General features: G+C 35.6%; 3 protein-coding genes across 7 annotated transcripts in view; 1 reads left to right on the forward strand and 2 right to left on the reverse strand.

The window, feature by feature from the left end:
- UPL6 (ubiquitin protein ligase 6) overlaps nucleotides 1-3,584 on the forward strand; it is a 69,955-nt gene extending 66,371 nt beyond the window's left edge. For 3 of the 4 annotated variants that reach the window (XM_078587859.1, XM_078587878.1, XM_078587866.1), the window contains 2 exons: nucleotides 2,463-2,555; nucleotides 3,270-3,584. In XM_078587859.1, coding sequence (XP_078443985.1) covers nucleotides 2,463-2,555; nucleotides 3,270-3,336 — 160 coding nt within the window. In that variant the 3' untranslated portion in view covers nucleotides 3,337-3,584. Of the gene's footprint in view, nucleotides 1-2,462; nucleotides 2,556-3,269 lie in introns of those variants that run through there. The other variant, XR_013584003.1, reaches the window with a different exon arrangement.
- Nucleotides 3,585-12,348: 8,764 nt separating this feature from the next.
- ZIP4 (Clathrin adaptor complexes medium subunit family protein) lies at nucleotides 12,349-16,505 on the reverse strand. 2 transcript variants are annotated; one of them, XM_078587927.1, is made up of 8 exons: nucleotides 16,398-16,505; nucleotides 16,236-16,338; nucleotides 16,019-16,129; nucleotides 15,843-15,932; nucleotides 15,292-15,539; nucleotides 14,431-14,640; nucleotides 14,130-14,334; nucleotides 12,349-12,795 (listed from the first exon to the last, which is right to left on the reverse strand). In XM_078587927.1, the coding sequence occupies exons 1-8, from the start codon at nucleotides 16,430-16,432 to the stop codon at nucleotides 12,550-12,552; spliced, it is 1,248 nt and encodes a 415-aa protein (XP_078444053.1). In that variant the 5' UTR covers nucleotides 16,433-16,505; the 3' UTR covers nucleotides 12,349-12,549. The 2 variants fall into 2 exon arrangements, with proteins under 2 accessions (XP_078444053.1, XP_078444060.1); XM_078587934.1 differs by having other exon boundaries at nucleotides 16,394-16,494.
- Nucleotides 16,506-18,840: 2,335 nt separating this feature from the next.
- On the reverse strand, nucleotides 18,841-22,922 carry LOC144713355 (golgi apparatus membrane protein-like protein ECHIDNA protein). The gene is made up of 6 exons (XM_078587946.1): nucleotides 22,822-22,922; nucleotides 21,904-21,960; nucleotides 21,615-21,818; nucleotides 21,196-21,255; nucleotides 20,969-21,095; nucleotides 18,841-19,096 (listed from the first exon to the last, which is right to left on the reverse strand). The coding sequence occupies exons 1-6, from the start codon at nucleotides 22,834-22,836 to the stop codon at nucleotides 19,008-19,010; spliced, it is 552 nt and encodes a 183-aa protein (XP_078444072.1). The 5' UTR covers nucleotides 22,837-22,922; the 3' UTR covers nucleotides 18,841-19,007.
- Nucleotides 22,923-26,500: the final 3,578 nt, after the last annotated feature.

A 26,500-nucleotide genomic window follows, 5' to 3' on the forward strand; every position in this document is an offset into this window, starting at 1 on the left:
TTCAGGTATACAATGCGCCTCATTCTTGCAACGGTGGCCTGGTCCAAAATTTTCATTGCAGTGATAGCAGAGCCCTTTTTCCTTGTGTTGGAGGAACTCTTCTGCCATCAGAGATAGTCTCTTTCGATTCTTCGAGGTGTCTTCTTGGGCTCCCATTGGGGTGCGATTTTCTGCCATATATCTAGCCTGTCCCTTCTGGTCTCTCAGCCCATAAGTTGCATGTCCTCTATAAGACAAAGAGAATTCTTCTGGGGGTTTTCCCCCTTTCTGATATGAAGAAATATTTTTTTGTAATATCTGATATGGAGAATTATATGCCTTCCAAACAGTAAGAATTCATTTTTCTGTTGCTATTGCCTCATTCATAATGGCTCTTAACGCTTGAGGATTCTTTCCTGTCAGCTCGTCTTGAATTTCCGGTTTCAAACTCTTCAAAAGTATTTCTTCCATGGTCGAATCAGGTATTGGAGGTAGATATACAGATAATCTTTCATATTCATTCCTGTACTCTTTCACTGATCCTGTTGTTTAATATCAAAAAATTGGTGTAGGATATTATCGGACAAATCCTCCCCAAATCTTTGTCCTATCTGAATCTTACAGTCGTTCCAATCATCAAATGCATATCTGTCTTTGATCCAAATATACCACTGCATGGCCGCTCCTTCCAAACATTGTATCACTTTATCTAATCTAGCTTCATCGGTGAAGACCTTGTGCACACAAAAGTAGTTTTCCATACATACCTACCACCCTTCTATGTCCTCGGCCCTGAAGGTTGGGGCTTCTAATTTGTAGATTATCAAGGCTGACGCATTTCCCATTTCCCACACATATTCCTCGTTTCTTTTTCTTGACTTAGCTGCCGCTGCTTTTAGCTCTTCATCAGTCCTCGTAGTCTCGGTATTTTCTGATGATTCTCCTCTTTGTTCGCCGATTTTCCCTTTTCCTTTGGCCTCTCCTTGCATTCTGATTTCTGAGAGTCGCGCTAATTGGGCGCCAAATAACTTCTCCATGCTTGGTTAATTGTCTCCTGCCTTTTGTATCTTCTCTTCTATCCTTTCTTCAAATCCTTGCATTCCTCTTTTCATCTAGGCGAAATCCTTCTCCATGAGTTCCACCCTTGCTTCTAAATTCTTGACCGCCATCGTATGCCAAAATCGCAGCTCTGATACCAATGATATAACCCCAAAGTCCCAAATGTAGATTTCAAGAAGAAACTCTTACTAGATTTTTCGCTTAGGTCTCTGCTCAAAAGCATAGTCCTCTGATGCTTCGGATCACCGACGAATCACCCCTTCTGAGATTCCACGCACAGGACACCCACCGAATGCAGCAGCGCTCCCTTGCGTTCCACTCTCCAGCTAAGAAGATTCCCCCCTTCTTTATTCATCTTCCTCTTTATTTATACTTCCCACCCATACGGGAAGTCAGTTACAATTTCTTTAATTGTCACGTGCTACTGCACGTGACACTCCCCCATCTATATTTTCTTTCTGTCGTTTCTTCCTTGCATATTGTTCCAAGGGAACCGTAACAAATTCATTCTATTTATCCTATGGAAAGTGTTGGAATTGTTAAGAGAACAAAATATTGTCTCATTCACGTGTCTCAGATGTCTCATTATAAAGATCCAATTTGGATTTCTCAATAATGCTATTGTTGAGAGAATTCTACTTTGTTCCTATTTAAAGCAGTGGGTTTCTTAAGAGAACGAATCATTTTACAATTCATGTGTCTAAGATGTATGATTACGAAGACAATGCAATGAAATAGAGATGCACAAAAACGGCACATGAGCAATAAAAGACCCAGAATTTCCAGAATTTGAGTGCACAGTTAAAATTTCTTATTATATGTTATTTAAATTACTTTGTTGAAAAAATTATGCTCCTATCAGAAGCATTACTTTCGGTGAATAGGAAAAAGATACGAGGGAGTGTCTACTAATAAAATAGCATATTGTGGATGTTCTGCGCCCATGATGATGATGGCAAGTCATCATCATCCTCGACATTAGTCTGCTGATAGTATGCAACGGGTGATGGCGATGATGACTTGTCATCATTATCATCATTCATACGCTGTTAGGGATGACAATAATGACTCTTCATTGTCATTCGTGCTATGAACAAATGACACAGATAATGACGATGCTGGTGGATGATAAATATTCTCTGTCACCCTAGCCACCATCAATGATGAGATGAAGATTGTGAGTCATCATCATCCTCATCATGTCTCTGCAGCTACGATGGCAAAGACAATGTTGATCTATGTTGATGATGATTAGGAATTTGTCATTGTCTATCAGCCAAACTAGAGTACCCTTTTCTTCTCAAGCGAAACTGTTTCCCAAACATAAAAATAGGTTGGAAAATATATATTATACAAGTGTACCCATTCTTGAGGCATTGATCATGCTTAGTTTCATAATTGAGAAAACTTATCGTTATTATCAGATCAGCAGCTTCTACGGCTACAGAGGAAGATTTGAACCGGCTGCCGACATCCGCAACATGCATGAACTTGCTTAAGCTTCCACCGTACAAGAGGTTTGCGAGTTGGCTTCACTTATTTACATCGTCACCTAAATGCAGTTTTTTTTCTTGGGAAGTTTTTAATCTCTATAACGGAGAGTTTCTGCATCAACAATGCATGTTTAGATGTCCAATATAAACAATTTCTTGATTTCATCCCGGAAACTTATGTCAAAATATGTCAAACATCTAGTTCCCATATGTCACACCATATTCTCTAGCATTCATGCTACTTAGACAGATGATATTTTGAAAAATATTTTGATCTTTAGACAGATGATATTTTGAAAAATAAAAAAATTGTCTTTATACGTGCCTCAAGTATTTTTGGTCTTTAGGCAGATGATATTTAGAAAAATAAACAAAAAAATGTCGTTATACGTGCCTCAAGTATTTTAGGTCTTTAGATAGATGATATTGAAAAATAAAAATTGTCTTTATACATGCCTGAAGTATTTTAGGTCTTTAGACGGATGATATTTAGAAAAATAAACATAAAAATGTCTTTATATGTGCCTCAAGTATTTTAGGTCTTTAGACGGATGATATTTAGAAAAATAAACATAAAAATGTCTTCATACGTGTCTCAAGTATCTTTGGTCTTTAGACGGATGATATATAGAAAAATAAACAAAAAATGTCTTTAGAAGTGCCTCAAGTATTTTCGGTCTTTAAAAGGATGATATTTAGAAAAAATATGCATGGTTGATGTGGATTTATCGTGGGCAGCAAGGAGCAGATGAGAACGAAGCTGATGTATGCGATAAATGCAGAGGCGGGATTTGACCTAAGCTGACTGCAGTCAAGATGATATTCGTAATCGGCGGTGCATTATTGGCCTATTCTGGTAAGTTTTTTTTTAAATGTGGCATCTTTGGTCATTGACCTCTAAAGCTGAATGAAAGGCAAGATGTGGGGGGGGGGGGGGGGGAGGTCTCCGACGGAGAGCGAAAAAATGGGGTGAGATGCGTTGTTCAGAAGAGGGTGTTGAAATGGAGTCTGATTGTAGTTGTTGGTATAAATCCAGTGTAAATAGTTTGAAGATGAATGTGCCCGAAGGTCTGCCTCTGTACATGTCATTTCCTGCAAGCTTATAACCCATTGAACAGTACCCATCTCTCTCTCTCTCTCTCTCTCTCTCTCTCTCTCTTCTGAATCTCTCTCCTGAACCTCTCTCTCTCTCTTCTCAATCTCTCTCCTGAACCTCTCTCTCTCTCTCTTCTGAATCTCTCTCTCACTCTCTTGAATATCTCTCCTTAACCTCTCTCTCGGTCTCTTGAATCTCTCTCCTTAACCTCTCTCATTATCTTGAATCTCTCTCTCATGAAACTCCTCTTACTCTTGAATCTCTCTCCTTAAATTCTCTCCCATTCTCTTGAACCTCGCCCGAACGTCTCTTGAGTCTCTCTCTCCTGGACCTCTCTCTCATTCTCTTGAATCCCTCTCCTGAACCTCTCTCTCATTCTCTTGAATCTCTCTCCTGAACCTCTCTCTCATTCTCTTGAATCTCTCTCTTAAACCTCTCTTGAACCTCTCTCTCTCTCTCTCCTTGATAAGCCTAAAAATGCACATAAAGATGTCGTTGATTTTGGATTTAGACTTATACAATAAAATTTTTAATTTCCCTTAATCACTAAATATGGAATATAGAGCAAGGAGTCGAACCACAGGAAGGCAAAAAATGAGAATTTTTTCCAATTTCAATGAATTAATTCAAAGACGAATAAAATTTTCAATTAATAATCTTAATTATGCTTAATAATATTCTATAATTAATCAAAATTAAGTAAGATTTAATTTTGATTTTAAATATTTCGGTCAGAAAATTCAAGATAGGAATATTTTAATTTTAAGATCAGATTAATTCAGATTATTAATTTTCCAATTATTATAAAATTTTAAAACATTTTTTATGAATTAAAAATTGGGAATTAAATAATCAAGAAATTGATTTTTAAATTGGACTTCAAGATGGATGAATTTTTTATTCAGATTTTATTTTTAGGTTTTTTATATATTTAATTAACCCAGAGAGAGAAAGTGAAGAATTTGGGGAAAAGATGAAATCCGAACCTAAATTAAAAATCTAATGAAGCAGAAATGTTTTAAATTGGTGTAGAATTAAGGATCAAAAATCAGATCTTGAATCAGAATCAAAACAAAGTGCTAATTTCATTCAAAACAAACTTTTAGGGCATATATATTTCGCCCATGCCTTGACATTTTAGAATCGTTCAAGAAGATGATTGAAATACAAATCAGAAACTTAAAATTTTGAGTGCAGAAGCAAGATCTGTCGACTTCAAGAACCCCTCCTGTGTCCTTCCTGGCCAATCGCTTGGGGAGAGAATCCAAACTTGATTTTTGCCCTTTTTCAGACCTCTATTTAAAGATCCAACCATCTAGATTGTAGAGGGGGAAAAGACAAACATGCCCTCAAAATTTCAGCCCAATCCGACGTCTAGATCTCAAGATATCGCCGTTATACTTTAGCTTAATGTAGGCCGTTGGATCATTTTATCAAGCCAAAATAATCAATTTTTATGATTGGCTGACGCATTCCTCATCATTTTCCGCTTTCTTGGATCGTGCTCTGACACGTAATTGTCTGCGCCCGCAGGCCCAATCATTGAAAAAGATTGGCCTCTTTGAATGACTATAAAGAAGCCACGTCGCCCTGTGTAATAAAAAAAACAAAAAAAAACAAAACAGCCGCAATATTTGAATATTTTTCAACGCACGTGTGTCGGTGATAGCCGCAATTTTGACTGGTTTTTCAATAAAAAGAAGGGCGGTGAGCTTACCGGCGCCGTTTTCTTTTTAAAAAAATTGCGGCACCGTTTTCTTTAAAAAAATGTGGCGTTGATTTCCGCGTGCATTTTAATGCACGTGGCGAATCGACGCCGCATAAATAAATAAAAAAAATTGCACGTAGTTGTCGGTTGCCGCGTGCGTTAAATGCACGCGGCAACTCGACGCCGCATGCACGCGCTGCGCTCGTGCATGTCGGTGGGTGTATTTTAAAAAAAATCTGTCTCTCCTTATTATTTGACAATAATCATCCAATCATTCGGCCGAATTTCAGGCGAATGACGTGGATGCCCTTGAGTATATATAAAAATGCCCAATAAATTAAATATATATTATTTAAATATATAAAAATCATTTCTTTTTTTAGCTCTATAGAGGTAGAAAAATTACATAAAAATATGGGAAAAATCCAGAAAAAATTAAATAGCCCTTACCAACCTTTAGCAAAATATTTAAGGCCCTGAAAAAAATATTTCTTCACTGAAATGAGGTTAAATTCCATGAAAACATGATAAAAATTCAGAAATAATAGTAAAATGAAAGTGTAAGTTATTTATCTTTATTTTAATATGATAACATGCAAATATAGTCATTAAAACACATAAATATAATGTAAAATTCATTAATTAATCATGTTAATTTTCAAGTTATCACTCAATCTCTTGCATGAACTTCTCTTTAATCTCTTCTCTCTCTCTCTCTCTCCCAATCAGCCTCTCTCTCTCTCTCTTCCCTATTATTTCTCTCTGTAGTTACACCTGTCACATCTGTCCTTTCTTTTAACCTTACTGTGGTATAACATTGAGTTTGGAGAAGTTATCAAATATAAATCATAAACCTAAGCCATCAATTAAACCACATTATCATCTGAATATCAGCCTCAATTTCGGTGTGTGATTATCATGATGCACAAAAAAACCCTCAGGAAAATAAGAATAACCAAGATTTTTTCTTTATACTTTAATGATTCACATGGAGGATTCAGTAGTGAAAATGTGTAAAATGGGAGACAGTATAAAATAAAGTAGTGGTAAGTCTTTTAATAGCCTGCAAAGATACATTTCATTTAATTGGTGAATACTTTCCCTGTTAGTATCCTCATTGTGTCAAGCATCTAGGATACCTAGTTTTTAAAATAATGAAAACTAAAGAAGATTAAATTTCAATCCTTTAAGCGATCTAGGTTTTAAAATCACAAAAATTAAAGAAGAGGAACTCTGAAGCATCTAAGCTATCTAGTTTTTAAAATAACAAAAAATATAAGAAGATGAAATCGAAGCATCTAATCTGTCTAGTTCTAAAAATTACAAAAACTAAAGAAGTTGAAATTCAAAGCATCTTAACTATCAAGTTTTGAAAAATAAGAAAAACTAAAGAAGATGAAATTTGAAGCATCTAAACTTTCTTGTTTTAAATTTTAGTTTTATGCTCAATTACTTCAACAACTTGGAGAGAAATACATACCTATTCAAAGTTCTTCAAAAATATCTGAGAAGGTTCCTCCTGATGAAGATGCAGCTTCATTTTTTCTCTTGTGATAAAGTCAGATGAGATATCACAGATAAATTGTCTTGTGCATAAAAATAATAATTATATCAACTGAAAGTTGACATGCAAAGTGAATGAAGTTGAAAGGGTGTTGTTTCCAAGCAGATATGACTATTCAAGTAAACATGAGAAAGAGAAAAAAATCTTTTTTTTTTCTGTGTTCACATGTTTTCTTGAATATAAATACCAAAGATTATGAATCTGAGCTGAATTCATTTTATAGCATGGTATCAATTGCATGATATGGCCAGTGTCTTTTGCTTTGACTTCATGCACACTAAACATCTTGACAACATTTTGTAAAATTTCGCTGGTCATCTCACATACATGATTTTTCTTCCAACTCTAGATGGTAATTCAAAGGGATATTAGTGAGCTTAACAATAGGGAATCCTACCATATGGTAATGATCACACCTCTAATATATGGGTTTAACTTGGTGGAATAAATATATATAAAAATAAAACTGTAATACTTGAATTCAGCTCGTGGACAATAATTTTCGAAGAAAAAAAACAATCATTTTTGAATTTTTTTCCCATTTTTGTGCACGCTGTGTGCGCACAAGCGCAACGCATAGTGCCCTGGCCTTGCCAAGCAAATGTGCAGACAGCCAGGCTGGGCAAGCAAGGCCCCAACGCCACCCAGTATGTTGAATTTTTTTGGAAGTTTAACATGTTCATTTTAAATTTCATAAGGTTCTTCCCAAATTCCAAATCTCTTGTAAACTTACTATCATAAACTCTGAACTAAAATGACCACAGATTGCAATTTGGAGAATAAATGAATCGATTCCTTCTTTGCCAATTTAAAGTTCTACACAATTCATTATCTAAACTCCAAACACAGTTTTTAAAATTTACTCTAAAATGGTTCATGAGACAACAAAAAATATGCGAATATCACATTCAAATATTTTAATTTTTTTTCTTATATTTGTGTAATTTTATAAACACTGAATCTATTATAAGATATATTTATATATGTTATCTAGACTTGAAATTTGTAAATTTTTATCTTCCACCATCAAGTTTGATGTGGTTTAGATAAATTATCACAAAACTACATGAAAACAATTCAGTGTTGTGAATCCCAAAGGTAATAATCCTACCTACATAATCAAATTTTATTGATTGGATTTAATTTTCCTATTATTTCAATTTATGAACTTCATTTTTAAATAAAAAATATTTATCTTTAAAAAGCTGGTGACATGCACTAACATGTTTTTTTGTCAAATATGTTATCAAGAATGTCTGAATCAATATGGGCTATCATTTGTGAAATGATATATCTACTTTGGATTAATGCACTTGTTAGTGTTGTTTAATAATATGGTGTGGTCAATATATAGATTATTTTGATGAATGAACATAGTAAATATGCAAATGAATATTGAAATAATTAACTATACAATTTTAAGTTTATATACATTATTTTGAAGTTTTTTGAGTGCGTAAAATAAATATTGTTTCAGATAATGAGCTTGCAATATTGCAGAAAAGATAACACAGGGAAAAGAAATAACTAGCTCTTATGCATGGGGCTTATGTATATGCATGCTTGTAGATGTTTGAACGCATGATTTGCAATATAATAAGATTACAATAGAATTTTGATAGAAGTGATGAATTTGAAAAATATCGTTGATCCTAAGCGTTTGTGGGGTTCCCTTCTCAGTGTCAACAAAGGATGTCGAAAGCCCTAAATTGGGTTAAAATGAGATTGTATTCATGGCCTCATCAACAAAGGATGCCAACACACACACTTAGGTAGGAGAACAGACTGACAGCAGAGACGAACACCACTATAATAGTTGGGGGATAAAAGAGTTGGGGGGAGACAACACTCACACTTGGATGGAGGCGAAAATGGCAGTCTCATGATCCATTCCACTGGTAGGGTACCAGTACATTCCTATTTGAGGGACGGGGCAAACACATTGGGCCATGGGCATATGGACGTGGGAATGGTGCACCCAACAAAGAAAGACATGGTCTTATGGGAGATGGTCAGAGAAAGGAAGGAGGGCTGCCAATGGGTGGTAAAGTTGAATCTCCATGGAACATAGAATCAATCAACATTCCAAACGAGGGGCAAAATGACAAAGAAGGATGGGTGAAGGTGAGATCACTCTGAACCAAAGCATTACAGCCCTAACATGGTAAGATGCATAAGAGATATATTAGCAGGAAAATATTTGGTTTAGATACTTGGAATGGGGCCACTATGCACAAGAGTAGAGAGCTGGTAATTTTCAAGTAGTGTAGAGGGGTGGGTTCCCATCAAGGGGGAGAAGATCCATGTGGTAGCCTCCTTTAGAAATGTCTGGTGTGGGACCCATTTGGGGCCCCCAAAATAATGTGATAGCACACCTATTGACAACTACTCCATTAAGCTCTTTCCACAAAGTCCTGGTGAGTGGCAATCCCTGGACCATACACTGTTTTCATATACTTGGTATAGGTGTAGCACGGGGCCCGGTCTCAATAGCCTTTTGCCTTTTCATTTGAGGAGTCGAATTGCAGGAAATGGAACCTACGAAACTGTATGCACACATAATGCATCACAAGGGGCCTACCACACTCTCCCAATTAGACAGATACATATGCTCTGTGGAGCTAATGCAGAGATTCTCATTTTTCAGCATGCTCACACTCCCCAGATTTTTGTTGGACTAACTAGATAGTATGGGAGGGTCTTGAAGCCCAAAGTAGGTCTACATATTTTAAGATGGCTATATTGTGGCTGGAGGAGAAGGGTTTCATGGAAGAGGTGGTGTCATGGTAGTCATCCCAGTTTGGGCAGGGTGATGCCATGTTTAAGTTGGAAGTATCGTATAGGGCTATGACAACATCTTATTGGTGTCAAGAAGAAAAATCGAGGAATTACAGCCGTAAGGACGCTTTATCAAGAGTCTAGCAGTTGGATGATTTAGAGGATACACAAAGTTTAGTGGAAGAAGAAGAGAAGGAAAGGCAGGTGGGCTGGAAGGTGGTGGATGAAGATAATAAGCTGGAGCTAGAATGGAGACAAAGAATGCAGAAACTCTGGCTGAAAGAGGGTGATGCTAACACATGATTTTTTTCATTTGGTTGCAAGTGGCTGCAGGAGATTAAATCAAATATGAAAGGTGAAGATGGGGAATCAAGAATATTATGGCGCACAAGGCGTGGGCAGCACTCTAGCAGATCACATCAGGGATGACTCTAGACCGGGGACCCAAAGCCAGTGGGAATGAAGGGGTAGAGGGGCAACCAAGGTCGTATGGGAGTAGCAGACCGCTCTAGTCAGGCCTTTTTCTGTAGATAAGGTGAGGGAGGCAATCAAGGGCTTAAATGGAGAAGGGGCGTTGAGACCAGACAGATTTACAGTATCCTTCTTCAGCAAGTTTTGGGAGCTGGTTAGGTTAAAGGTCATGGATACATTAGAAGAGTTCTGGAGCAGAAACTATGGACTAGACGTGATAAGGACTCGTCCAACATGCTGAAGGGGATTGATTTTGAGATATATATCATAACACGCATTTTTAGTAAGGCACTATGACTGTATTTACATATTCATTTGATCATAAATGTGTGCTATCAAGCCAAAAACAATTAAGCTTATTTTTAGAATTATTTTGAATTTTCAAAATTTTAAGTATTTTTAATGTTTTCTTGACATCAAATTCTAAAAGAACATAATTTTTTAGTGTATTATTTTTAAAATTCAAAAAATATATTGCTAATATGTTTATGAATTAATATCTATTTTTGAAATTATTAAATAGCTCTCTGACTTTTTTGGACTTCCAAAATCGGAGGAAAGAGATAATCGGAGGGCTGAGAATGATCCAAATTCAAATTTCAAGATCTGATAATCGAGGGGTTTTGGGCTGAAATTTTGAACAGAGCTTCCTTTTTCTGGCCTATTCACATCCATCTAGTTGGATGTGTAAATAGAGCCTTGGAGTTTTGTAAAAACTACTTTGAACTCACTTTCTCGTAGAGAGACTGATTGAAGGTTCATCAACGTGTTCTTGGTGTCTTTGGTGATCGGGAAGATCATTAAATAGGCGTGCAGTTAGAGTTCAAGGAAAATCTCCATTTTGGTGAGGCATGAGACAAATCTTGCCTCACCTGAGAATTTTTTGATGCCAAACTAGGATATGGTTCCATTTTTAGATAGTGGCTGGATGATCGGTCAGCGAGAGGTACACTACAAGTGGAGTTTCCAAGATTTTATGCCCTCACAAGGAATCTGCACACCATAGTCAGAGAATATCGAGATGGAGCATGGAACCCAATCTTGGAGAAGAACTGATGGGCATGCAACATGCACTCATACATATTAAACCTTTGAGCCAGACATTGGATGGCTGGAGTGGTGTGGCACCTCCTTTTCTATCAGGGATACCTACATAAAGATCAGAGGGAGAGTATCAGAGGACCCATCATCAATTACCACATGTGGCTATTTGTGGGAACAAAAAGTTCCCAAAATGGTGCAAAATTTTGGTTGGTTGTTGAGGAAACGACTAGCGACACGTTCCTTCAGAAAAAGAATGTTCCTGGATGACTCAGCAAAATGTGTTGTGTAGAAGAGATGAGGAAAAATGCACTCATCTCTTCTTTGCATGTCAGTTTGGCCAAGTAATACGGGCATTGCAGCAGAACCAGGGGTGGTATCTTCGTACGAGACCTTCTGAGACTCAATCGGAGAAGACAGATCTTGGAGAAAGATGGAATGGGGAAGGCTTCTCACAGCCCTATCGGCAATCTGGCTGCATCCCAATGATATTGTGTTTGGGGGGAGGATGGCCTCTAGAGACAACGTGCTTCATGACATAGAGTCTCTTATGGGATACTGGTTTAGAAAGAGTTGAAGGGAGATTCTTTTTGGTCATTGTGTGTGTTAAGCGTTTTATCTATTTTAACAGCATCATGTTGATCTATGTTCTCGGGTGATCTTCCTTTTATTTAAAAATAATAATATACTATGCTGCAAAGGGAAACCCAAAAGATGTGACTTAAAACTAAATCCAAATGGCAGGTAACACGATAAATCGTACACCTTTGAGATGTGTCAATGGAATCAATTTTTCTTCATCGTAGATAAACGGATTGATACGTTTTTGGTGATATTTAGGTAAGAGTTATAAAGTGATATTGAAGAAACCTCATCTGAGTAATAATAGAATTTTCAGGTTTCCGGTCATCAACCAAGTTCAGAAAATACCTTCAACAAGATATTAAGATAAAGCTTCAGGCTTGTTGCTATTAAAAATTATCTGGTTTTAGTATTGGCTACAAGAAAACAAGAGGGCTACGCACAATCAAGGGAGAGTAATATATCTTCGAGCAGTCAAGAGAGTTATAAATATTCCGTTTTTTCTTCTTGGATACTCCAAATTGAGAATACAATAAGCTCTTGCATGATTATTGAGAAAAAAACAAAAGCTCAGTCATCAAGAAATTGAATGGTAATATGAGTGAAATCCCAGTAGCAAAATAACATGTACTTATCAATGCACCTTGACTTCAAATAAACAAGTCTTAAATCAATGAGCTCTATACAAATAGCAGGGGCAGAAATGGCAAAAAAATCCTCCCAGGAACAGATTTCAAAGAATCACCTCCAAAACCTTGCTCGAAAAGGATAATTAAGCTCAAGATCGTACATCGAATTCCCCAGACTGGGTGAGAGCTCGGAAACCTTTGTATGGACTTGTGGACATGTTCTTCACATCCAGTCGGTCGATTTTAACGCCAGATAGAGCAATACCCATGATTTTAAATTTCGCTTGAAGTACAGGGCATACATGCAAGCTATCCAGACCAGGCTCAAGAACTAGGGATCCAGTGAGACATGGTGCTTTGTCCTTTGGAATTCGCCCAATCGACCAAGAACACCTCTGCAGTCAGCCACAGAAACCTTGAGAAAAAAATTCAAGCGGGAAACATTTCATTGGAAAAACCTTGAGAAAACCTTGAGCAAAATTCTATGGAATCATGGTTTTAAACTTTATAGGGAGAAAGAAAGGATAGAACAGGGGTACAGATGGTAAGATATGGGGAAAAAATGAAACTCATATGAACTAGAGGGTTCCCTTACCTTATATAGGGATAGGGGTCCAAAGAAAGAGAAATTATAATAATAGCCATATTTCTGACACATGAAACTGGTGGAAACATATGTCTATGTGTCCATATACGTGATTCTCCTACCCATATAATCTACCAGAATGTATCCAAGCTTTCTAACATATTTTTACCATTTTTTGTCCTTTTCTCTTATTAGACATTTTCCCTTTAGGGCTTATGTAAATACTAACGGTTTTACAGCCCAGAGTAAGACTGTCATTTCCTTTCTCCCTCTTGGAAAAATGTTCTAACATATTAATAGTAAAAGGGTATTGAAGGTAAAGGAAAGAGAACTAAGATTTCACAACCAAGATACAACAAATGCATGTTTCTCTCATGCATTATCATTGAAATGCTTTGAAAACCAAAAGTTACGGGACATGGCATCGTGTGAAAGATACAGTCCAAAACTTGGTAAATTCAATGAAACAACCATCTGGTTGTACCCACAATAGAACACTGTACTTCTCAATAAAAGTTTGCAAATGAAACAGAAATATATCTGAATAAAAACCCAAAACTTGTCCAAACTCAACAAATGGATGATTAACTTGGTAAATTCAATGAAACAACCATCTGGTTATACCCACAATAGAACACTGTACTTCTCAATAAAAGTTTGCAAATGAAACAGAAATATATCTGAATAAAAACCCAAAACTTGTCCAAACTCAACAAATGGATGATTAACTTGGTAAATTCAATGAAACAACCATCTGGTTGTACCCACAATAGAACACTATACTTCTCAATAAAAATTCTAATAGCATCCCACGTTTTCCAAGTTCCATTCGTCAAGGGAAAAGGGACATGGAAAAGAGAAATAGAAGGAAGGCAACCGGGAGAGTTTACAGCTAGCAGTCCAGAAGAGAGGCAGATGAATCCCTCTCTTGTTGACATGATTGGTTCTAGGGAGACTCTCCCCATTAACCTAGTTACAGAGGCCTGATTGGCCCTTGAACACTCTCTGGGAGAATCTCCCAGCCAGTATTCGACTCAGTCCTTGACTACCCTCGTTAGGAGGGCTACAGGTATTGAAAGGGACCTACCATAAAGCCGAAATGATAAAATACGCATGATAATGGTTGGAGATCGTAACCCATACCTTAGCAATGATATTCATGGTTCCATGATTTGAGGTAAAGTCCGCAGATGCAACACAGGCAGGCAGCAGAAACTCTACTGTTAGCGAGTCAACCTGCTTTCCTGGGTCATTTCTTGTTCCAACAAGCACAGTCATCCGACAGCTTCCACTGGTAGAAACCAGCTGTGGCTTCACATAGATCGGTACATTCTTCAACTTCTTTACCCTGATTCAGGAGAAATTAGCGGGTTATATTTTTTAAGTCAACAATTCTAAATAGAGTATTGTTAATATTGTAAAGTGCCCATGGTCTAGAGCAAACCTGTAACTCATCAGCTTGAAATATCCATTTGGGGGTACAAATGATAGCATCTGATGGGACTCCCACGGCCGAAAGCGAACACAAGGATGAAATCTCACATCATTAAAAATTGACGGGTTTGCAAAGGAAAGACTCAAATCTGGGAAACCTGAAAGGTTTGAGTCCACTTGTATTTCACCATAGATTTCGCATTTCACCAGGGTTCCATCACTGGATATCAAGATAATTAAATAAGAGCATAAAATACATGAATTTTGTATGGACAGAAATCCAACCGAAAGAAACAAATTGAAAAATCAAAGAACCAGGGAAAGATTAAATAAAAAACAAATAAATAATGTTTAAGATGTAGTAAACAAACAAAAAATGAAACCCTTTTAACGACAGCTGACCATCCAATATATCAAAACCTGTACTGCTATCTCAAATGTTTAGCATGTATAGATGTTGAGCCAGGGAAAGACTTTGATAAAGTTGAGTAAGGATCCCATGGAACTTCAATGAAATCCATACTAAACCAAATCTATTCAATCAAGAAAAAGGATCCAGATCGTCAAAATCACATATTTTCTTCTAGGATCGTCAAAAACTTAAACAAAAAATAAAATAAATACGGCTTGGGATGTTTTATATGATTTTCCAACAGTTGTAAGTGAAGAACAGAGAAAACCAGAAAATTAATACTAAACTAGAAGAGGGTCCATATCATCAAAATCTCATATATTTTCTTCCAGGGTCGTCAAAACCTTCATCTTTTTGTAGAAAAGGGAAGAATCAAATAAATGCTGCTTAACATGTTTTCTAAGATTTTTTCAACAATTGGAGGACAACAGGGAAAACCGTAAAATCTTGGACTTAGACCTTCTCACAATTGCATCAATTTCCTCCACAATGTTGACATAAACTTCATTGCCCGAGGACTTGATATCGGCTTTCCGCCATGGAACACAAGATTGTGTGGCAACAGGAAGCGTGGCCCCAACATTAGAACTCCTCCCCGTCACCACGCTGAGCATTTTACTCACAATATTAGGCGGCGATACCATCTCTCGAAGAATATTTGGTTCTGTTGTTAGTGGGTAGCCGTTGTCCACCATCTCGTCCAGAAGCTTGAATTTTCCCGAATTTAGCATTAGAGGAAAAAACGATATAAAAAGAATCAAAAAAATAGATAACATGCTGTATCACGATCATCAGAAAAAACCATAGTCTAATTTCTTTCGAAAAAAAGTTCAGTATATAATTCTAATGGAGGGGAAGCTCACTTTTCATATGACAACAAGAGGGGGATCAGCTAAGAAATGGCCAACTATAAGAAGATTGCACGCAGAATTTAACATTTTATTTGCTGATGATGAATTTCAGAAATAGATATATTGACTGAATTCTTTGATTTACGAAATTGGGTTTACCTCGTAAACGATAACAAAATTGTCCTTGATTAGATCTTCATTCAAATCCCCCAGATATTCTGTAACAATATCCGCCACTCTGCAGAGAAACTAGAAGATGAACTGTCAAAGATTGCGCAATTAAATAAACTTTGGCGATTTAACCGGATTGAGAAATTAGGGTTTAAACTACCAACCTCTGTTCCCATAAGTGGTGGCATCTCGACCTGCGTACACGACAAGAATATGACTCCTCCGCGGAAAACTTGAAATAGGTAGTGAGTGGGAGACGCGATCACCGGCAGAAGCTGCAAAATTCATAAGAAAGGCGAGAATTTAATCTGTCGATCATCAATTTGATCACTTTGGTGATAATTCTATAGATCGCTTCAAAAGAATAGATAATTCACAGACCTGGGAGATTTCCTCGCCCTGGGAGGAGACGTAATCCCAGAACCAATCGCATATCGACCGATCCACATGGTGTCCTTGCAATTGTTTTTCCAGAATCACCTCCCTGGAATCAAAAAAAAAATTCAGAAAGTGTGATTCAAAGTCGCGATCGGCGAGACTTACCCGGCAGTCGAGATGATGAAGATGCACTGCAACATCTTTCAATCAAATCGAAGTGATTCCTCGCCAAATTTTGTGACCGAAATCCTCGTTTGTGTAAATTCATTGCCGCTTGTTCTTGACTTCCATATATGTTTATATGATTTTATTAATATAATTATTATTTGATTTAATGATTACATTATTTATGTGATTTTATGAGCCAATTTATTCTATGATTATATGGTTATGTGATTTTATGATTATATGAGTATTATACGATTACATTTTTAAGCCATTATTTGCTTTTATGATTTTATTATTATCTCATTGTCTGATTCCATGATAAGATGTTCATATTACTTTATGACTATATGATTATTGAAGGATCAGATTATTTGACTTTATGATTCTATGATTGTTTGGTTCTATGATTATACAATAACATAAATATATGAGTATATGATTTCATGGCTGTACTTTATTGGGTATGTTTGTTTGTGTATGATTATGAATGTATGTTTATTAGGCCATTATCATTTTTTTCAATATATCTAGGGTCCAGTGTTTAAAACGTTGGCATTATTTACATGAATAATAATGGTGTTTTAGATATAATCTGGTGTGAACAGAATAGGCTATAGTGTCTAATTTATGTTTTATATATTTATGACAAAAATATGATCAGAATGCTTTTTATTATTATTATAGTTACCCTTTGATTGTTGCTTATTTCTCTTATTTTTGTGACTTATAAAACTTTTTGTGTCCTGCCCCTAATATCCTCTATGATTGAATTTATGGAATAAGTTTGAGGACACGAATACCTTCCATGATTGACATATTTTATGGAATAATAATGAAAGCATGAATACTTTTGTCAAGCATCGTAGCTTTGTTGGGGAAATTTCAAGTGAGTTTTGATACATATGATTTGATCAGAATTAGTCCTGTAAAATAAGTAGACAATTATTGTAAATAAATTAGTTTTTCAACTTAGCTTCAATTAAATGTAATTTTGTGACATTTAGATTGTTTGGTTACTCAGCTATACTTCTTCAAGTTTACCCAAATATTTTTTCAATATACTGTTATAGAATATGGTCAGTAAAAATATAAATTAGTTTTTCAACTTAGCCTCAATTTAATGTAGTTTTGTGACATTGAGATTGTTTGGTTACTCAGCTATACTTGTTCAAGTTTACCCAAATAAATTTTTAATATACTGTTATAGAATATGGTCATTAAAAATATATCAAATTGCTTGTGATCCCTGGATGATATTTGAACATTGTAAACTGAATCAATCTGTACTTTAGGAATATGATCAGTTTTTATATTCTTGGGCACAAATTTTTCTTCAAAATTTTTAATTTTTATATGATCAGCTGGCCTGTTGGATCAGTTTTTATATTCTTGGGCACAAGTTTTTCTTTCCAAGTATCTCAAGGAATAGATGAAACATTAAGATATGGTCTCCAAGTGAAGTAGGAAAGATAAGCACTCCGTGAAACCAATGTACAACTATTACAATAATGTTGAAATTGGTTCAGTACTAAGTCGGCTATAATAAAGTGAGATAATAGGCTCATAGAATTAAATCTTGATGTGTGTAGCATGTAATTGCAAAATACTTTCCGAATGAATAGGGTGGATATTATAGGAGACTTCAAAGTTGACTTGAACACAGTTCCTGAGTGCACAAGGTTTCACTGGTTGTTATAAGTCAATGACCAATGAAATAATATCACATGACTTTTATATTTATCCAAAAAATATTTATAACTCAAGAACGAAGGCAACAGAAGGCTATTCTAACCATTGTAATGATAAATAAAAAATATGCCTAACTGGTTATTCAGAACTAGCATTTAATGTTTAGAAAGCCTAGAATACATATTTCAAATAAGCTGGGGGTCAATTAAGGATTATAATGAAGCTTATTTTCATTTGTGAGCTCCCTATGTAAAATCCACAGATCTAATTATACCTTTTTTTTTAAGAACACATGTAACTGTTTATTGCCTCATTGGCTGACTAAAAGTTAGTGACTGGGGTGTCTGAAGGGGTCTGGGTGAACACTGAGTTTCAAATATAACCGTGTGTTCAAAAGGATTTCTATACTTTAGACCTTACTCATCAATGACAAAAAAAGTTAGATTATTTTAGTTCATTTTTATAAAACCAGAATAGGGTTGGAAGCATTACATCCAGGACTCAAGTAGAAGTTGGTGCACCATGAAGAATGGTAAAGGGAGAGTGACAAGTTCATTAAATAATTATTAAGTGACGCTTTGATTAACTTGTTATATGCTACTGCACTAAAAAAATATTTATCTTGGATCAGATGCAAAATACTATCAGAATTAATGAATGTAATAGTCATTCCAAGGTAATGTCAACCTGAAATTTAACTGCCACATTATGCATTATCAATCTTAAGGATTTATGCCCTGAGGGAGTGATATGGAAGAAAATACCCATTCATTTCATCCCAACTGAGTTATCATATTAACAAGAAAAAATAATAACATAGTCCGCATAAAGTTGAAACCAATTGTAAGTGCTCTAAATTTCAGGCTCATCACATGAGGTGGATTTAAGATGACTCTGAGTAATCAAGAATCAGATTAATCACACAATGCTGAATGCAGATTGTATCGTTGATGAGACACGCGATGCAATCGTCTGCTGGGCAAACTGCTGGATCTGCTTCTTTGCATCTACACACCAAGAACATAAGAATTTGGAAAAAGTGACACACAAAAAAATGCACATACATCCAACCTAGAGGAAAACAGAGCAAAAAGGCATTACATGCGAAGAAATCAATAATAAATAAACGATAGCATGCATAACTCAGCATCAAATTTCTTGCTAAAAAGGGGAACTTCCAAACTAGAAAGATAGGGGACACTTGAAAAAGTGCAACATTGTCAAAAATAATGGTTTACATAGAAATAATTCCTGGGTTTGAATCAGACTTTGTTATGAATAATTAATGTCACCATGGTGTTCTACCCGGATAGACTATACTCGAGCAGAAACATCATGGCAAAAAAATGGAATAACATAACGCAAAAGGAATTTTTAATGAAACTTATTTGAAAATAAATATAATAATTGAACAGGAAAAATGTAAATTATTATTCAATAAGTTTTTCTTTAAAAGAAAAAATCTTCAATAAGTTAACCGTCTTAATTATCTGAATAGGCCACATGATCAATTGCTAATGAAATCAAATAGAAAATTATAAAACGGGTTCTTTTTGGGAAAATCATGTATGAAGATCTACAGACCAGTTTGATGCTACTGCTCACAAAGTAAAAAAATTAGGGAGTCAGTAACCTAAATGGTCATTTTCTAGGACTTTTCTTGGACAACTACAGAGGGCCGACCGAATCCAATATTTGATGACAAAACATGGATTTTCTTAACTCCTGCACTAGTTGTGGAACCGATAAAAAGATAAAATGAGAGACAGAGGTAGGCCTCTCATGTGAATACATCAACAGAGTGATGGAGAGAGAGATATGGATATGGTCCACCATCTTAACAACAAGAGATATAGAGAGACATGGATATGGCTCCGGAATAGAAAGAGAGAGATATGGGTCAGCTGTGGAATAGAAAGCGGCGTGGATATGGCTCCGGTTGGGAATGATAAGAGATAGAGAGAGAGAGAGAGAAAAATATGGACCAACTGCAGAAAAGAAAGAGACATGGATATGCCCCACTTGGGAATGGCAAGAGATAGAGAGAGAGAGAAAGATATGGACCAACTGCAGAAAAGAAAGAGACATGGATGTGCCCCACTTGGGAATGGCAAGAGATAGCGAGAGAGAGAAAGATATGGACCAACTGCAGAAAAGAAAGAGACATGGATATGCCCCGCTTGGGAATGGCAAGAGAGAGAGAGAGATATGGACCAGCTGAGCAATAGAAAGAGACATGGATATGGCCCCACTTGGAAATGGCAAGAGATAGATAGATAGAGAGAGAGAGATATGGACCAGCTAAGGAATAGAGAGAGACATGGATATGGCCCCGCTTGGTATGGCAAGAGATAGAGAGCGAGAGAGAGAGATATGGACCAGCTGCAGAATCGAAAGAGACATGGATATGGCCCCAGTTGGGAATGGCAAGAGATAGAGATTAATATATATATATATGGACCAGCTTCACAATACAATGAAATAGATAGAAAGATAGATGAATGCAGAGAGACAGGGGCGGGAACAAAAGAAAGAGTGATAGATATACGTTGACCAGCATTTGAATTTATAGAAATAGATACATGGGTTAGTTTTGTAATCGAGTAGTTTAAACTCGATCTCTAACGTAGTACAAGAAATTTCAACTCCTCAACAGCATTATATTCTCAATTTATATCCGTCTCCCACTTCATTAGGGTTTTAATGTATCACAGCCCAGTTTCATTAACCACTACGTTAGAAATCAGCATATCCTTTGAATTTATTTAGTTTCCTGAAGAGCATTCTTTCACATGCGGTAAAGCCATAAATCGGTGCTTATCAAAATAAAAAACAGATAAGTTTGATGGATCAAGAATAATCGCCAAGAAAAGATGTACCTTTACGGCATTTTGTGAAGCCAACGATGTTTGCAATGCTCAGACTGAAGCAAACTCCAACGACGAGAAGATAATCAGCCTGAAATCTTATGAGAGAAAATATCCCCAAGAGAAACCACAAGGCGGCCTGAAATATGATAAAATTGCAAGAAATAACTGTTTTTTTCATAGTATTGTAAATAATATTTTACATGTTCTAGAATTGCATTTTATTTGTAAAAAGATACCGTGAGATAGAGCGTCCACCAAAAGAGCCATGAATCCTTCCTGTTCATCCGCGCAAGAGACTACGGAAAATGATAATTGGTGAAGGAAAACTCTGAAGTAAAAAGTACGAAGAAAAGAAAATAATTCTGGATCACAAGAAAGATAGAAACTATAAATTAAATAGTAAGAACATAAAAAGATTTGGAATCACGAAAAACGCAGATAAAATGAAAATAAGCGCAAAATATGACAATTATTGAGGGACCTGTAAATTGAAAAGTAAGAAGAATGGAAAATTATTCTGCATCACACGAACCACAGAAAAATGAAAACAAGGGCAAAAAATGACAATTGGTGAAAGAAAGTTAAATTTTACAGTAAGAAGCAATGGAGAATGATTCTCGGCCACAAGAAACGCAAAAAAAATTTAAATAATGACCTCCTGATCGAGAGACTCAAATTTCCAGATGCTCTCTCCCTGATCGTTGATCTCATTCCACCACCGCAGTCCAACAAGTATCCTCCCGCTGACATTCTTGACGACCCAGAAGTCAAGAGCGGCCAGAAAAACGGTGACAACGAAGATAATCACAAAATTGTTGACAAAAAGAGCCGAGAGGATGTAGAATGCCAAAGCCGCAGCCTGAAAACATTGGAAAAAAAACAAAGCTAAGGACGGATTTGATGAAGCTACCGATGAACAATGACCTAGAGAAATCTCTCCAAACCTTGAATAGCACATGGAAAAGACAAGTCTTGGGGTTTGCATAGTTCTCCTGCACCGCCTACAAAAAAGAAATAAAAAAATCTCAAGTCCCAGAGGGAAGTTACAACACGAATCAGCCCAAAGAATCATAGTTTAAAACACGGAACGAATGATACAACCTAGAGAGAGAAATCAGGAATCGACCCAGATCAGCAAATTAAACAACAAACAAGGGTCTGAAAAATGCAAGCCCCGGACGCTATTTACAATAAGAATCAGCCCCAAGAATCATAGTTTAAAACACGAAACGAATGACACAGCCTAGAAAGACAGAGACAAACAGAAAAAAGGAAAGAGAGAGACAGACAGAGAGAGACAGAAAGATCAGGAACTGACCCAGATCAGCAAATTAATAGCAAAAAAACAAGGGTCTGAAAAATGCAAGCCCCAGACGCTAGTACCAATACGAATCAGCCCCAAGAATCATAGTTTAGAACACCAAAAGAATGACACAGCCTAGAGAGACAGAGACAAAGAGGAAGAAAGAGACAGACAAATCAGGAACTGACCCAGATCAGCAAATTAATCAAAAAAAAAAAACAAGGGTCTGAAAAATTCAAGCCCCAGACGATAGTTCCAACAGGAATCAGCCCCAAGAATCATAGTTTAAAACACGGAACGAATGGCACAGCCTAGAGAGAAAGACAGGGACAAAGAGAAATGAAGAGAGAGAGAATGAGAAAGATCAGGAATTGACCCAGATCAGCAAATTCAACAACAAAACAAGGGTCTAAAAAATGAAAGCCCCAGATGCAAGTTATAGCACGAATCGATCCCAAGAAACATACTTAGAAACAACAAAAAAAATTATAGAACGAATCAAGAACAAAAAAAGAAGGATTGGATCAAAATTAGGGCATAGATCTGGAAAGCGGACTACCTGTAGCCGATCCATGTCGCCGTGGGGGAAGCTTCTTGCTCGTTTTCTCCGACAATTCTCCACGCCCGCGTTAAAAGCCACGAGCCATCACAAAAAAGGGTATTTCTGTCATTTATGTATGTTCTTTGTGATCAGATCTATTGGGTTTAACTGAACAGTCTAAAGACCATTTTAATGATTTTTTTTCTGAAAATTGTGATCCACTTTGAGAAGAAAAAAATTATTCCCATGGAATTTTCTGAATTCCTTTAAATTATTCTCACCATTTGATCGTTCTTTTTCAATTTTTGTTTCAACTAAAGATTATTTTCTTGAACTATATAATTGGATAGTGTTCTTCAGTGAAGAGTGGATCCCAAATGAGATAACCTCTTTGATTTTCCCCTGTATGATTTAATGAAGTTTATTTTCGGAAATAGTGATTCAGTTTTGAGGAATTTTTCACCTTTCTCATTAGAAATTGCCAACCCGTCTATTATTGATATTCATTAGCATCAGTAAAATGACGTCAACTGAAAAATGGAATCAATAACTATAAAAATATCGATGTTGAAACACCCTATCATTCAAGATGATGGTATAATTTAATGATCATGGACACCTGGAAAAATATTGGGTTAACGATAATAGATATGCTAATACTATCATTACAAAACTTTCACGTTAGGATAAACTTTATATTAATTTAATTTTGTAATCCTGAAAAAATAGAAAATTAACCTCATATCTGAAAATAACTGAGCATACTGTCACAGAAATATATTGTGAAAAAGAAAAATATGCACCTCAATGTCATTTTTTCTAGAAGAGATATAGTATACTGATGCGATTTTCATGATAAAATTGTCATAATACATTTAGAAGGTAGATTTGTTTATATTCACTAAATAAAAATAGAAATATTACTAATTGATGAAATTAAATTATTGTATACCAATGTGATTCGCATGATAAATTTTTCATGATATGTTTAGATGGTAGTTTTTTAAATGTTCACTAAATAAAAATAGAAATATTATTAATTGATGAAATTAAATTATTGTATACCAATGTGATTCTCATGATAAAATTTTCATGATATGTTTAGATGGTAGTTTTTTAAATGTTCACTAAATAAAAATGGAAATATTATTAATTGAAGAATTTAAATAAATAAAACTATGCAATTCAATATCATTTTTTCTAGAAGAGCTATAGTATACCGATGGGATTGACTTGATAAAATTATCATAATATGTTTAGATGGTAGATTTGTTACTATTCACCAAACGAAAAATAGAAATATTATTAATTGATGAATTCAAATTATTAAAACACAAAAGAAATTTTATTTTTTAAACCAATTTAAGGCCATCAGTTTACGAATAGAAAAATGCAGCCCTCATAAAGTCACATTTTTTAGGTAAAATTACAATAATATATAAAAATCTATTGAGTGCATGATGTTGGTCAATATACTTGGACATCATTATTTTAATAGAAAATAATAAGAATATAGGTACAAAAAATATCACTTTAATACTTATGGAAATCATTTAATGGTCAAGTTACACAAACTCTCAAGCAGCAGGCAGAAATGACTAAGAGTACATTAACTGCCTGAATATTTTTCTCATGCATTGAATTTCATGAGAAAAAACTCGGTATAAAAATTTGAGGAATCTGAATAAATGATGAAACCTCTTAAAACACATTAGAGTACGGAAATCAATCCTCCATCAAATAATATACATTAGAAATCTCAATAAACAACATGAAAATGACCATGAGTTCCCAATGCATTGTTTGGATTATACCATAGCAGAGTGATTATCATTCCCGTATCAGCTTTTATGTTTCATCATTCATGTAATCATAATTTTTTCTCTGCCAATTTCATATCTGGATATTAAATCCCAATTTGGTTTTAACATTAAAAATATCTTCCTCCATCAATTCAGTCTATTGAAATAAATGATAAAGCCTTTAGAAATGTACCAACATAAAAAAATCAGCTATATCACATCAAATGCATGGAGAAGGAATGTTTGATAAGTTTTGGATTTCAAAAAATAAATATCAGTCATTCCTACGTCATAAAACTTACTTGAGACTACATTGATTTCCTACAAAGGAATCAATTCCAACCTTTGTATTTTCTTCTTCAATTTCAAGCAATATTTTTCCTCTGACTGCGATGTTTTTGCATCCATCAAAGCTTTTAAAGTTTTTCTTGAAGAGAAAGACATAAGGAATATATGTTATGGGTTTTTTCATGTATGTGTTTGGTTTTGGTGCCTCGATTAAATGATAGAAAATACTTTTCTATGCAACGGAAGCATTGATCGATTCCAAATCTATCTCTAAAATGTATTATAGCATATGTTCCTTGCGGTGAACTTGTTCCACCCTTGACTTGCTCCCTTTGAGATTGTTCTGAAGCCATTCACGTGCCCGGCCTCTAGTAGTATCCATACAATCAAGTTGCTCTTTGATCTCCACTTTTTCTTCTCCAACTCTTCGTCAAATCCTTGTAGACATTCTCACCATGAAGACTCTCTCATTGATGAGTAGAGAAAGCTCAAAAGGAAGAAAGGGGGGCTCCCAACTCTGGCTGGCCTGAGTGTCTAAAATGGGTGCCCCTTTCCCTATTTATATTTTACTTAAGATTTTTCATAAAAACCCATTAAGTAAAATGTATTCACCAATGCCCCTAAGATCTTAAGTGTGTGACTCTAGGCCCATATATCATTATAATTATTAACTTTAGTGGCCCAATAACAATTTTTAATGAACCTTATTAATTAACTATATCAACATATAGATTAATTAACTAAGGATCGATTTAACCTAATCAATAGGTTAAGTTTTCAGTCTGTGGGGTGCCAAAGTACACCTCATGCTCTAGAAGATATTGAGTTGTGGTCAAACTCTCTCACGGAACCTTCACCACTTATCAGTTACCATATATGTATAATCTTTCATCCGTGCGAGACTCTCGAACGACTTAGGATATGGTTGATCATAAAAACCTAATCTGTCATTTGATAAGTACTAGTGTATAGTGGGTAACAATGGAGAACACCTTCTCCAATATCCTCACCACCCTAGCCAGGGATTTAGATGCAACATCTTCCTTGGGTCAATCTCCTCTTATACCCAAGGTGGATGATCCGCTCTTGACCACTCAATCATCTTTATGGACTTCTTCTTATATCCAAGCTATGACTTGTTGGAATCCCGTGGTTAGAGACTCGTAAGTCGTAGTCAAAATATAGTTATCTATCCATGATATATCTTTGGTATCTCAGGTCAATTGTTCACTTATATAACCGTGACATGAATCAACATGATAGACATTTAGGTATAATACCATTCAGAGATTCATTCAGATTAATTTAGTGAACTCTTTTTCCAAAGAACACCCATTATCTATTCTTAGTGTCAACTGACTAACAGCCACAAGATCAACCTTATTTATCGTATAAGTAGGATCAAACAGTGTTATTCTTTCTGGATAATTCGATGTCCATCTTGATTATCCATCTAAAAGGAATATTTAGAATACATGTTAATGACTAGTGGTCACAATATTCTGATCCCATCATAATTCACTAGGTCATTACATTTATGGACTTCATTATAAACATCACATTTGAATAATAATGAACTTAAATAAAAATATTGTGGTGTGATTACG

Source organism: Wolffia australiana, chromosome 1 (assembly GCF_029677425.1).
Source record: "Wolffia australiana isolate 7733 chromosome 1, ASM2967742v1".
In the NCBI taxonomy this organism is placed as follows: Eukaryota; Viridiplantae; Streptophyta; class Magnoliopsida; order Alismatales; family Araceae; genus Wolffia; species Wolffia australiana.

What these genes read in the sequence shown, in the direction of transcription:
- ZIP4 (XM_078587927.1), bottom strand. Translation starts at nt 16,432, where the DNA reads ATGTTGCAGTGCATCTTCATCATCTCGACTGCCGG. An exon ending in AGGGCGAGGAAATCTCCCAG is followed by an intron (nt 16,130 to 16,235) that starts GTCTGTGAATTA and finishes TGAATTTTGCAG; the next exon opens with CTTCTGCCGGTGATCGCGTC. An exon ending in CACCACTTATGGGAACAGAG is followed by an intron (nt 15,933 to 16,018) that starts GTTGGTAGTTTA and finishes TTCATCTTCTAG; the next exon opens with TTTCTCTGCAGAGTGGCGGA.
- LOC144713355 (XM_078587946.1), bottom strand. An exon ending in GGTGGACGCTCTATCTCACG is followed by an intron (nt 21,096 to 21,195) that starts GTATCTTTTTAC and finishes ATCATATTTCAG; the next exon opens with GCCGCCTTGTGGTTTCTCTT. An exon ending in CTTCACAAAATGCCGTAAAG is followed by an intron (nt 19,097 to 20,968) that starts GTACATCTTTTC and finishes CTTGGTGTGTAG; the next exon opens with ATGCAAAGAAGCAGATCCAG.